Source organism: Desmodus rotundus, chromosome 4, assembly GCF_022682495.2.
Source record: "Desmodus rotundus isolate HL8 chromosome 4, HLdesRot8A.1, whole genome shotgun sequence".
In the NCBI taxonomy this organism is placed as follows: Eukaryota; Metazoa; Chordata; class Mammalia; order Chiroptera; family Phyllostomidae; genus Desmodus; species Desmodus rotundus.
In genome coordinates, this window is record NC_071390.1 from 104,449,225 (window position 1) to 104,461,785 (window position 12,561).

At 42.0% G+C, this 12,561-nt stretch overlaps 1 protein-coding gene across 5 annotated transcripts in view; it reads right to left on the reverse strand.

Annotated features, from left to right (window-relative positions):
* The window catches only part of DIP2C (disco interacting protein 2 homolog C), a 433,581-nt gene that overhangs the window by 135,032 nt on the left and 285,988 nt on the right, over positions 1-12,561 (reverse strand). For all 5 annotated transcript variants that reach the window (XM_053922090.1, XM_053922089.1, XM_053922088.1 and 2 more), the window contains 2 exons: positions 10,339-10,430; positions 628-738 (listed from right to left, as the gene is read on the reverse strand). In XM_053922090.1, the coding sequence (XP_053778065.1) occupies positions 628-738; positions 10,339-10,430 (203 nt within the window). The remainder of the gene's footprint in view (positions 1-627; positions 739-10,338; positions 10,431-12,561) is intronic.

The following is a 12,561-nucleotide window of genomic DNA, read 5'->3' on the forward strand; positions in this document are numbered from 1 at the left end:
TTGTCTTTCTCCCTGCAGATGCTGCAGCTCTGGAGTAGACAGCCAGTCGTTGGCAGGGATGAAGAGACATACACCGATGTGCAGGACGCTACAACGTTCCTTCTGACCCTGCGCTACAGAATCAATGTAAGAGCAAGATTAAGCACGTACTCTAATTATAAAATAAGATCTGACAAACGGTAGGTGGTCCTGGGACTCGATAATATCCAAACACCTGGATGAAAGCAGGGACCACCTCTCCCCAAAATAAAAAATCTATCATTTACCCAGGCTTCCAGTGCGATGATGCGGAGGAAGAAGACACACAAACACTTGCTTTACTGACAGATTACCTGGCTCAACTGTTACAGTGCACAGGCGCTCTGCCTCTGATACGCTCCTCCTACCAAACCATGCAGCTGGGCTGAGTGTGTGGTTACCGTGCCCTTTACTGAGAGAACGGCTGCAAACCTGACAGCCTCAGAAACAAGAGCCACCTCTCTGTGCCTCCTGATCCACATCCTGCTGAGATGAAAAGCCGTTTTCAAAACGGCCATCCACACATTCCGACCTCGCGAGAGAAAGCTCCAGTGCAGTCGAGCCTGTCATTCCCGTGAACAGGCTTTAATGAAACAACGCATTCTTTACCTTTCTTGTGAGTGGTACTTCTATGGGCACAGGAACCACCTCGGCCAGCAGGCAGCCGTAGAAGGCCACCATGGACGCAGCAGGGTCGTTGTTGGGGAACACCAGAGCCACCTGCATGGACACGGGGTGGATTTACCATTAACATGGCTTTTAAAATACCGTGAAAGGAAGCAACCTGCCACAGACAGTGGGGCTCACGCTCCCAGTCAGAAAGTACGCTGGACCAAAAACTAGGTGCCCTACTTAAAGATGCTCTTTAGGAAGACATGTTTTACTAGGCGTCATATACTTTTCCTTTAATTCACGTGAAAGGCAAGCCCATTACTGAGCCAACTGTAACACTGCACCAGAACACGACCATCCTTGCTTGTGGCATCTATCTTCCACATGGACATGTTTTACATGACACCATAGTGCACACACTGTTCTGGTTCCCACCACGCTTCATAAACACATCCTTGGGTCATCGCCATCACGACCGGACGCCGTGTGCTTCCTCACGGGATGCTGGGCTGGCAGCTGGACCCGAGTCGGAACCTATTCAGACCCCACCCAGGTTTAGCTCTGGGATCTGGGGCAGTGTTAGCCACACTAAGCCTTCGTTTTCAAATCTGAGACACAGGAACACTAGAACCTCCATCTCAGCTTTGTGGTAAAGTTCTAAAAGCCAGGTTGATTTAAGTTAGCACTCAAGTAACCGGACAATGGACAGTATGACTTTGAAGTATGTTTTCTTCCTGTCCTTAGGCTATGTTGGTGATGAACAGGTTCCCATGGAGTGGCTTGTAAGTATCCACCCTCGGGTGAACTGCTTTTCAGTTCCCTTGCCTACTTAGCTGTGTTTTGACAGTGACCCTAAAACCTGGATGAATTCTAAACACATGTGATAATAGTATTAACTCTTAAATTTGGTGTAAAGACTTCTTGAAAGAATAGTTTATTTTTATTGGTGCATTTAATGTTTTATGTAAATTTGTCAAACTTTCCCTTTATCACCTATTATTTAAAAAATATTTCATCTGATTTAAATTCATCTGGAGCTCATGCTAGTGTCTGCACAGTGCAGCTAACTGAACGTAGCCCGTCCTAGTCTCTTGTGTCAGAAAGCCTGCCGTAGGACGTGAAGTTGTGACAGACCAAGTCCCATTTCTGGACTGCCCACTGTGCTCTCCCTCACTCTGACTTATTTAATGTGAGCTTCTCTCGTGTGCTGCTGTGGCATCGGCAATGCTCTTTCTTATAAGTTTGGTGTGTTTACAAAGCACATAAAACCCATGATTTAGCACATGATGATCATTTTTCACACTAGCACATTACAGAATTTAAACAACTTTTTCTTTTTTTTTTTTTAAAGGTACGATTTGTACTTTTCCCCAAGATTTTATTTACTGAGAGAGAGGGAGAGAAACATCAATGTGTGGTTGCCTCTTGCATACCCCCACTGGGGACCTGGCCAACAACCCAGGCATGTGCCCTGATTGGGAATCAAACCGGCAACCCTTTGGTTCACAGGCTGGTGCTCAATCCACTGAGCCACACCAGCCAGGGCTAAACAACTTAAAAAAATATATCCCAAGTAGAAGTAAATAGTTTTGTCATGAAGAGCTGGATAAAACACTCTATTTCAATATCTGAAGAAACAGGGTTGCGTAAAAGGTTTCGGATGTAGCTGGGGATAGAGCAAGCTCTATCTTAAATTTGGCCATGTCTGCAACTTAGTACCACAGGACGGCTGGTGGAAACAAAATTAAGTTTGGGAACGTTTCCTTTCTCTACGAAATGTCTGAAGTTTACTAAAATCACCTAAATCAGAGACAGACAAAACTGCAAGGCCAATAAAAGCCATTTTGCACTACTGATGAATTTTATTTGAGAAACTCTGTGAAATAGTTGTTAAATATTAATCCTTATTTTGTCTCAACAGCACCCAGACAGGTGGCAGGCTATCATCAGTAGGACTTTCAAGGAGGAATAAAAGGGCTATTTGTATGTCTATGCATATGAACCACAACCAATTATTTGAAAATCTATCTGAGTTATGTGCATTAGCCTCGGATGTCCTGCTCTCAGTTGGTGGGCTGAGAGTTGACAGAACCTGTCTCTAGATCTGGACCTGGCAAAGCAACAATATTCAACTAAATGTTTGCAAATCTCCAAGGGCACCACTGCCACATGGCTTCTTTCCCTGAAGTAGACCAAAACGTCTTAAGAAGCCAGTCAAAGTGTAATGAAAAAGCAGATGTTAAAGTTCCATCTGAACCTGATGGTCTCACCAGTATTTAACTGGTCCCATTCAGAAGGGGCCAGTTAAGTACTGACTTGTTCTTCCTAACATATACCTATCCTGCAGGTGGGAGTCGTCGTCATGAAGATGGAAGAGAGAAAGCAGGCGACACCCCAGAGCCAGACAGCGTATCAAGCCCGTTTCCGAGATGTGAGTCCGGTTGCCATGCCAGCTCTGCCCGCACGAAGACCGACTTGATCCAGGATTTGACAGCCCCCTGCTAATGCTATGTTACATAGCCTTACGGAGTTGCAAGGTAGGATGAAATGTTACTTTAATGTAAAATGAATAAAAACAGAATATAAAACTGCATTATAAGCTCTCAACCACGTAAAAATAATGGATAGAAAGGGGTCAAATTCTTAAAAGCTCTTTTAGAATAAAATATTATGTTTTTTTCCCAATTTGTTTTAAGGAGAGGGCAGTCTGTATTTTCATCATTCTCATTAAGTTTTCCTTTAATGTCTGACCAGTCAAAAGTCCTGTTTTGTGGTAATTCCACAGAGATTCCAAATGATTTCATAAACTCACAGTTTTCCTTCATTTGGTTCTCTATGTATTCCTTCGAGATTTCCTTGCACCTAATTATCCACAGAGCGGAATAGACATCAACAAATCAAGAGGTGGAAGCCCGTCCTAGCATTTGCTAAGGTTTATCTTGTTGATTCCATTTATCTCCCACACCCAGCCCTACTGTGTGGTGCCTGGTTTGTCGTCTTTGGCATGCTACATTCTGACCCCTCCTCCCCCCGGCTTTTCACATGCTCTTTCCTAGAACCTCACCAAGAACTCATGGCCTTTTTTAGCCCAAGAAAACTTCTCAGATCCCAGATGCTCCCCAAATGAAAGAGATTGATCTCTGTTTCCCAAAAAGTTCAGCTGTATCACTCACCATTCCTTTTGGGGATCTATATTCCTTTCCAGTTTATAGAAAAGCTAATTATCAATGTGTCTATTTTCTTAAAAAAATACTGCAAACTCCCTTAAGGGAGGCTTCACATGTGGGACGTCTTGTATCTTCCACAGCTCCTCCTACAACATCCTGAAACCTGTTCAGTTTGGGCACTTCGATGCCTTTTTCAAAGTCCAAGGAGCCATTCCCCACACTGCATTCACAGTCCCCTACATGCAAAGTGCCTGTAATTTTTATGGTAAGGACTGAATGTTCATCATTCTGGATGAAGTTATGTTTCATTCAAAAATGATTTCAAAGAATTATGTTTATAGTGACGGGGGGTTATACCCGAAGGAATGCTACAGGCACGTATGCTTTTTAGTGAGTACTTCTATACACGTGCCAGATATGGCCACCTAAAACTGTTTTAAGTGGACTTGTTAAGTGCACACATAGAAAGAAAAAGTAACAGGGGACCTAAAACTAAAGTACTTACTATATTTAACATTAAGTAATCGTGTCATCTTAGAATTTAGGGTGTTGCTAGGGAAACAGATGGAGTAAGAATCTTCAAAAAGATTATGGTCCAGATATTTAAAATTTTTCTTTTGATACTTATTAAAAAAAAACAACAACAGAGGCATTCAGCTACCTTATTAATACTAAAGGTATTTCTTCACAGAAAAAAATTTTCAAAAGAAATGACATAATATACATCTCCTGTATCTTCCCTTCTCAATCCACTGAAAGCTAAAATTGTAAGGGCTGCATCAACCAAAAGGTGATTCTGCATAACGCTTACTGATCTTGTTGCTATTGGGGTACCTTCTCATTCATGAGCGATCTATGGAAGGAGCTACCTGGTCACCAGCACAAACTTAAAAAAAAAAAAAAGGATTAAAAACAGTGCCTTTAAATTCTCAGTTGGCCTAAAGGAATGAGGATGAACTGATGTTGGTTGTTGACAGAGCAGAAAGTGCTATACGAAGTCAATCTGAGATGCTATCCTTAAAAGTGCTTTTTCTATAAAGAAATCTGCCTCAGCTAGATGGAATTAACCACACAACTGTTTTCCTTTCAATTACTCCAGGTGGTTTTCTCCACCTGGTTTCATGTATGAGTGTTTGGCAAAAGGTGTTAGTCTATCTGGAGGTTTGAGGAATATCTTATTTACAAACAGGAGCTAATTACAGAAAAACCTAATTAAGGGAGGTGGTCACACAAATATCTAGCAGTTCAGCAGTGATTTCATTCCATGGCTAGGGAACTTCTTGGAGACCCTACTGTGAGCTCTTCCTGCACTCCTTTCCTGCCTGTCCTCGTGCAAGCTCTTTGCAGACCACCACTTTTCCTGCTGCAGCTGCTGCTGCGTAATTTTTAACCAGGGGTGGAGGGTCTTTTCCTCTGGGTGCTGCTGGGACTGCTGGCGGTACTCTGTGTGTGAGTCAGGTTCTCTGTTCAGAGGTGGCACAGCTGAGCAGCATGCTTCTCTGCTGCCACCTCCAAGGCCTGGCCCTCCTTTTCAGCTCCTTTTCTTCTCTCTCCTCCCACATGCTCTCGCCTGGCTCACTCAGTTGCCTCTCCAGTAATGCTGTTTCCTGGAGGTACTGGGCCCAGGCCTTTGCAGCTGTCTCAGCTCGAGCTTTCTTTAGCTCCTTCTGGATTGTCTGCAGCTCCCTGTACTCTTTTTCCTTCCCAGTGAAATGTCCCTCACTGCCTCCCACTGCTGCTGGATATTGGAGACCAGCTTTTCTTTCTCCAAGAGCAGTGGTGTTTGAAGCTCTGAAGTTTCTCATATTTCGAGGCTGATTCTTGTCTTGTTCTCACTGCTTTCTTGTGCATATGCGTTTGCCCCCACTGATTGTCGATTTCCATTTGGTACTTCTTAGCTTTGTTGCTCAAGTTCGCTATTATGATGTTCGTTAGTGTTAGCCTGGAATGGTAACTTTTCATGGAGTAGCAGGCTGGCTTCCTCACTTAGTACTTTTTGTTGGATTTGAGTCTCTCTTATTTGGTGGTCCAGCTTCGCCACTTCCATTATTGTCTTTTATATAAGCCCCAGTGCTGCCTTGGTTGGCTTTTCTTGCTTAAAGCATGATTTAGTAAAGGAAAATATGACATAGAGAGACTATTGGAGTCCTTCCTTTCAGGAAATATGTCTGCGTTTAGCACTAGTGTCCATCCTCCAGAAGCCTGGTGGGTCCCAGCTCATCTGGATACTAGCCAGGTCGGGTTTGAGTGGCACTGTGGTCCTAGTAAGTGCTCCAGACCTCAGTGACACTGTGGTCCTGGTGGGCGCTCCGGACCTCAGCAGCACCACTGTCCTGGGTAGCGCAGCACTGGCATCAAGACCCCAGGGGCTTTGGTTTCCAATTCGTTGGCAATGGTTTTTCCCCTCCCACCAGAGGCCAGCTTCAGCATCAGGGATCTCAACTCTTCTGGCTGTTTCAGGAATTAGGGCTCTGGCTTCCCCAGGTTCAGTTCCACTGTGCTGAGCTCACCCTCTGTTGGCCACGAGGAGTCTTGCTCCCCGTGGTGTTACATCTTCACCACTGTCTCGGTTTGGATCCCGTGCCAGCTTAGCACTGGATGATGCTTCCGAATCCCTTCACTTTTTCCTCTCCAGCAGGTTAGAGCTGGTTAAAGCCTGTTTTACTTTCTCTCACAGCTCACAATGTGGAATGTAGGCATCTCCCTAGTGAAGTTTCCATGGTGACTGGGTGCAGCTAAGCTCATAAGAGGGGCTTTGACCCCACTGTGTATGTGTTGGGAACATTTTTTTTAAAGAAAATAATTCTGAAGTTCCTATGTTGGGCTGAGCCCAGTCACCCACTGACCACAGGTAGCATTTCCAGTGACCCTCACAGTCCTCAGTCGCCCTGGGTTGGGTGGAGAGGACTCATTTTTTTCTAGGGTTGACACACCTCAGTGTCCAGAGACAGATGCCTTTGCCACACTTGCCAATCACTCTGACCACGCTCCCGCCTCCTACACAGTCGTGCATTCCTGGCCCTCGCAGCACTGGCCAGAGGCTGGTTAAGGCCCAGCAGAGTCCCTGTTGGTTCCATAGCTCAGTTGTTGTATACACACCGCTTGTCTGCTCTGCACCCCTTTTCCACAGGTTCCCAAACTCAGGGTCCATTCTGTCTTCATCTAGTTTTGCCTGGTTGCTCTTTGCACTTGTAAACCTGTGGCTCTGGGTTGGCAAAGTATTTGCATTTCTCATTGTCCAAGAAGCTGATTTTTGTTCATGGCTTCTGTGCAAGCCCCTGTCGTCCTCCTTTTTCCTGTGTGCTCCCACAGCTCATGGACAGGTTGCCCATGGCCCTGTGTGCTAGGGCCAAGACAGGTGCGGATGCTCTGCCACCACCCGCCACCTCACTGTTCTCTGCAGGTACCTAGGCCCAGCAGCTGGCTTTAGTCCAGGATCTTGATTTCTTCTCCAGACTCTGGCCCCAGCTCCACCCCACTGGGCAGCCAAGTCCCCATCTGCTACCTTGGCCATGTCACCACCACAAAAATAACTTTTATGGAATAATTTAGAAAAGTAGTCCCCCTTGCACAACTCAAACAAGCCACTAACAACAACAAAATTCCTTTATATATTGTACTCGATCAAGCTGTGCCCCTGTATTCCCACGAGATTAAAAAAAAAACAAAACCCTGGAATTTACTTTTTACATGTTTAAACTTCAGCCACCTTCAAAGTACTCTCCATTGGATGCAATACACCTATCGAGACATTTTTTCCACTGCTCAAAACAGTTTTAGAACTTGTCAATTTTGATGCCTTTTGTTGCCTCTGCTGTTTTTTGTTTCACCTCTTCCACCCCGGCGAAACGTTTCCCTTTGAGGAGTCTTTCATCATCCAGGGAAACAAACAAATAAAAAAAGTCACTTGGGGTGAGATTGGGTGAATAGAGAAGCGTGTGGCATGGGGGTCATGCCGTTTTTGGCCAAAAGCATGGTTTGGGCAGGTGCACTCGTAAATCACCCATCATGAAATGGGCAAACGCCTTGAAAGAGTCTTCAAAAAAATTCACTGAAGCCGAATGCAGCCTCTCACAACACCACCAGCTAGTACGCTGATACAGATGGGTTCTTAGAACACTCACCTAGTGGGGGAAGCCTGTATTATAAGTGGCCTACCTCCCAGAAGATAATTTTGCATTTTTGGGTCCTCCCCTTATATAAACATCTTAGCTAAGCAGATGGGGTTTATTTTGTAATTATAATGGAACTTCAAGAATCTACCGGCACTACCATAAAAGAATTTAAAAAAATACTAAGATTATTAACCAAATTATAGATAAGGGAGATATATTACAACTGAGTATTTTATTGTAGTAAAATATATATAACAAAATTCATCTCAGCTATTTTCATGCTCCTCTCCCAGCCCCTGGTCACCATCATCCTCCTGTCTCTACAAATTTAACTACTCTAAACACCTCGCATAGGTGCAACCATATAGTATCTGTCCTTTTGTGACTGGCTTATTCCACTTAATACAATGTCCTCAAGGTTTACCCATGTTGTAGCATATGTCCAAATTTCCTTCCTTTTTAAGGCTTAATAATATGCCATTGTATAAACATTCCACAGTTTGCTATCCATCCATCCATCTACAGACACTTGGGGTGCTTTCACCTTTTGGTTTTTGTGAATAATGCTGCTATGAACATCGGTGTAGAAATATCCAAGTCCTTGTTTTTCATTCTTTTGAAACTGGAGTAGAATTGTTGGATCATACTGTCATTCTAAGTTTAATTTTTAAGAAACCACCGTATTGTTTTCCACAGCAGCTACATGACTGTATATTCCTATGGAAATGCACGAGCATTCCAATTTCTTCACATTCTTGCCAACACTAAATTATTTTCTATTTTTGATAGTAGCCATTCCAATAGGTATGGGGTGGCACCTCATTGTGGTTTTGATGTACATTTCTCTAATAATTAGTGATGCTGAGCATCTTTTCATGTGCTCATTGGCCATTTTAAAATCTTCTCTAGAGAAATGTCTATTCAAGTCCTCTGACCATTTTTAAACTTCTATTTTTTTGGTTATTATTGTTGCTGAGCTGTGGGAGCTCTTTATATTTTCTGGATATTAATCACCTATCAGATACATGACTTGCATTTTTCTCCCATTTTTTTGTGTTGCCTTTTCACTCTCAATAGTGTTCAATTTATCAATTTTTTTGTTGCCTGGGTTTTTAATGTCATATCCAAGAAATTCTTGCCACTCTAATGTCATGAAGCTTTTCCCCGATGTGTTATTATAACAGTTTTATAGTTTTAGCTCCTATGTTTTGGTATTTGATATATTTTGAATTAATTTTTTATATATGTTAGAAGGGCTCAACTTTGTTCTTTGGCTTGTGGATACCGGTTTTCCCAGGACCACTTGTTGAATAAACTATCCTTTCCCCATTTAACATCTCTTAGCATTGTTGATGGAAACCATTTGACCACATATGAGCGAGTATGTGAGGATTTATTCCTGGTTCTCTATTTCATTGGTCTATGTCTGTCTTTATGTCAATACCACACTATTTTGATTACTGTGTACCTTTGTAATAAGTTTTATGATCAGTAAGGGTAGGGCCTCCAATTGACCAGCTAAAGACCAAATCTGTTCAATAGGAAATTGGAGAGAATCACGGTCTACCACAGGACTGTAGGTTGGCGGCGATCTTTAAAAAACTTGCCTGTAATGGGCTTATGTCTTTATAATATCTCTTTAGTAAATCATAGCTTGTTTTCTTGTTGGGTTATGGTGCTCCACAATGATATCCTTACAAAATTCACTTGGAGTCCTTCAGGTGCTGATAGGACAACCCAGTCTTACAGCATCTGAGGTGTGTAAGTCAGGAAAGCTGGGTTCTGCACCCAGCCCCACACCTGAACCGGGCTGCAGAATGTGGACAAGGTTATCACCTGCTGTGAGGGTAACAAGGAAATGGAGGTGCTGATACCCACCCTCTATAACTTATCGGATTGCAGGAAGAATAAAAATTTGCTTCTCAGTGAAAGACAGTAGCGTCTATCAAGAAATTTAACACTGGGGAAGGAATGGTACCAGCGGTTTGCTGCCAAGGTTGTCGATCTCACTGACTAATGTAAAAAAAGTTTTAAGTATATTGTCCTGCCTGCTCAGGTAGACAAGACAGTACTTTTCAAACTCGGAGATAATATATGACACAGGCTTTGGAGTAGGACAGAAATGGGTATGAATGCTGGCGTATGCCACTTAGTAGTTTTGTGCCTGCATCTGATTTTTAGACTTATCCTCTCAATTCCGATTGTTCTCATGGATAAAGTGTGACAAGTACTCTAGTCAGACCCACTGAGTTGCTGTGAAGATTGAATTGCTTGTTATGTAATTGCTCCTGGCTCATACTAAATGTTAGGAAAACCTTATTTATCAGTGTTAGTTTTAGGAGACACTGGACTCTGGAACTTTGTAACAGTGGGTGCCTTTTCCACACAAGACAATGTGTTTTGCAGATGTAACAAACTGCACTTACCCTATCTCCGGGTCGCACCATCGGTTCTTGCTTTGTACCTAATTTATGCAGAATGTTGTAAGCAACCTTCATACTTCTTGTCCACAGTTTGCCTATCAACACAAATTGCAAAGACACAAGTAATTGGACACATGTCTTTTCAGCTGTGTATACATGTGCACATTAAACTATACAGCACGTATTACTTTTTCATTGTAAGCCTTCAAGTAAGTTATCCTGAGTCCCTGGAATCAAGATGGGAAATAAGAGCCAGCAACTCCGACTCACAAAAGCTGAGAAGCCTGAGCACTGGAAGACGGCGCTAACACAAATACTCTTAGAGTGCCAAGTGCCAACAGCAGAGCCATAGAGAATTTTAATTATCACACAAGTTGTGGGGGCACACTTCCTGGGAGCAAAGCAGGGCAAACACCATGGCAATAGTGTGTTCCTGCTAATTTATGTTGTGCGAGATGACACACATTGCCTGTGTGACAGAGCCCTGACTTGCGTGACTGTAATGAATGTAAAGGGTCCGTAAGCCTGGCTTTAAAGAGCCTGATCCCACCCCTCCGTGGTCCTATTTCTCAGCTTCAAATGTTTCTACCTCAGAGCTGTAGGAAAGGAATTCTTGAACTTAAAGATAGTGACAAATATTTTGAATTATTTTAAAGTTTCAAACTCTAGAAAAAATGACCACAAGCAGGATTTAAAAAAAAAAATCTAAAAGAATGACCAGCTTTTTAGAATTTGCAAATTTCAAATCCCTTCACCCCAATGCCAGGCTTTCCCTCAGCACCGTCTAGGCAACAGTAAATAGTGTGAAATGTAATAAGTACGACTTCAAAATCTAAGGTGAGATCTTGGCCACATACAGCCTTTTACAACTTCAGGATCTATGAGTTTTCAGAAGTAGTCAAAGTGTTAGAAGTTCTATTGATTCATACACTATAGTAAAGGGCAGTTTCAACTGTTTTCTGCAAGTGTAATCGCTGTTTTAATTTTTTTCCTATTTTATATATAAAAGCCATATTTAAAAGATTTTTGTTCATAACATATATTTTGAATTAAAAAATCTGCAATTTCTTTTGTTGATTATGTTCCAGTTAAAGGTGAGAACAAAATATAACCAGAGACATTGAAATTAAGCACATTGTAACAATAGCCAGAGGGGAGTGGGGAGGGGATAGTGGGGACAGGGGTCTATAGGAGCTACTATAAAGGACACAAGGAGAAAATCAAGGGGGAGGGTGGAGGCTGGGGAGGGAGGTGGATTGGCTGGGGTGGGGTGGAGGGATGGGGAGAAAATGCAGACAATTGTAACTGAATAAAAAGGAATTAATTAATTTAAAAAATCCGCAATTTTTTTCATATTGGGTTTTACAACAACTCAATTAGTGTTATTAATCTGTTTACCTGCCACAGGATTTATTTGCCTTAATGAGACAAAGAGAATGTTTTCATTATCTTTGATTCCTCTAATTCCTAGGGTATTCCTGGTTTACAGTATGTGCTCAACAAGTATTTCTTTGTTTTATTAATGTCACAAGCAAGCTATAAAGACACAAGGTTATAGTATACATTGTAGCATGCTTCTTGAAAACTTGGAGTAATTACTAGTTATGAAGTTTTTTATTCATGCCTCCTTCATTCTCTCTAAATCCTTCTCAATACCAGCAACTTTACAATTATTTGGTATTGTCTTTGGTGATTTTATTTTTTCTCAAATATATAAGTACTAGCCACTAGAAATCACTCAAAGGATAATTTTTTTCTTAAAGAAACACAATTGTTTTGTGATTTCAGATCACACAAGAATTTGATATTACCATAAACTCATTTAAAGCCAGATGGTAACAAAGCAGAGAGTCTGAAAGGGCAACACACTCTGGCAAATACTAGAAATGTGCTTGGTGTTTTTCAAAGGGAAAAAGAGAGAGAAAGCTGCTGACTTAAGTTAAAGAAGATAACAGTTCTTGTCTGGTTTATAAAGAAGAAAGAAAAACAAACTTCTAACCAAGAATACTCTGCCCAGTAAACTCATCATTAGGAATTGAAGGACTCGTAAAGAGTTTACCAGACAAGCAAAAGGTAAAGGAGTTCATCACCAGTAAATCAGCCTTGCAAAAGTAGGTTAATGGGACTTCTTTAAGCTAAAAAACAAAAGGGGGAGGGAACTAATTAGTAACATCAAAACATATAAAAGTATAAATCCATAACAAGATTGTAGATTAATCACTTATA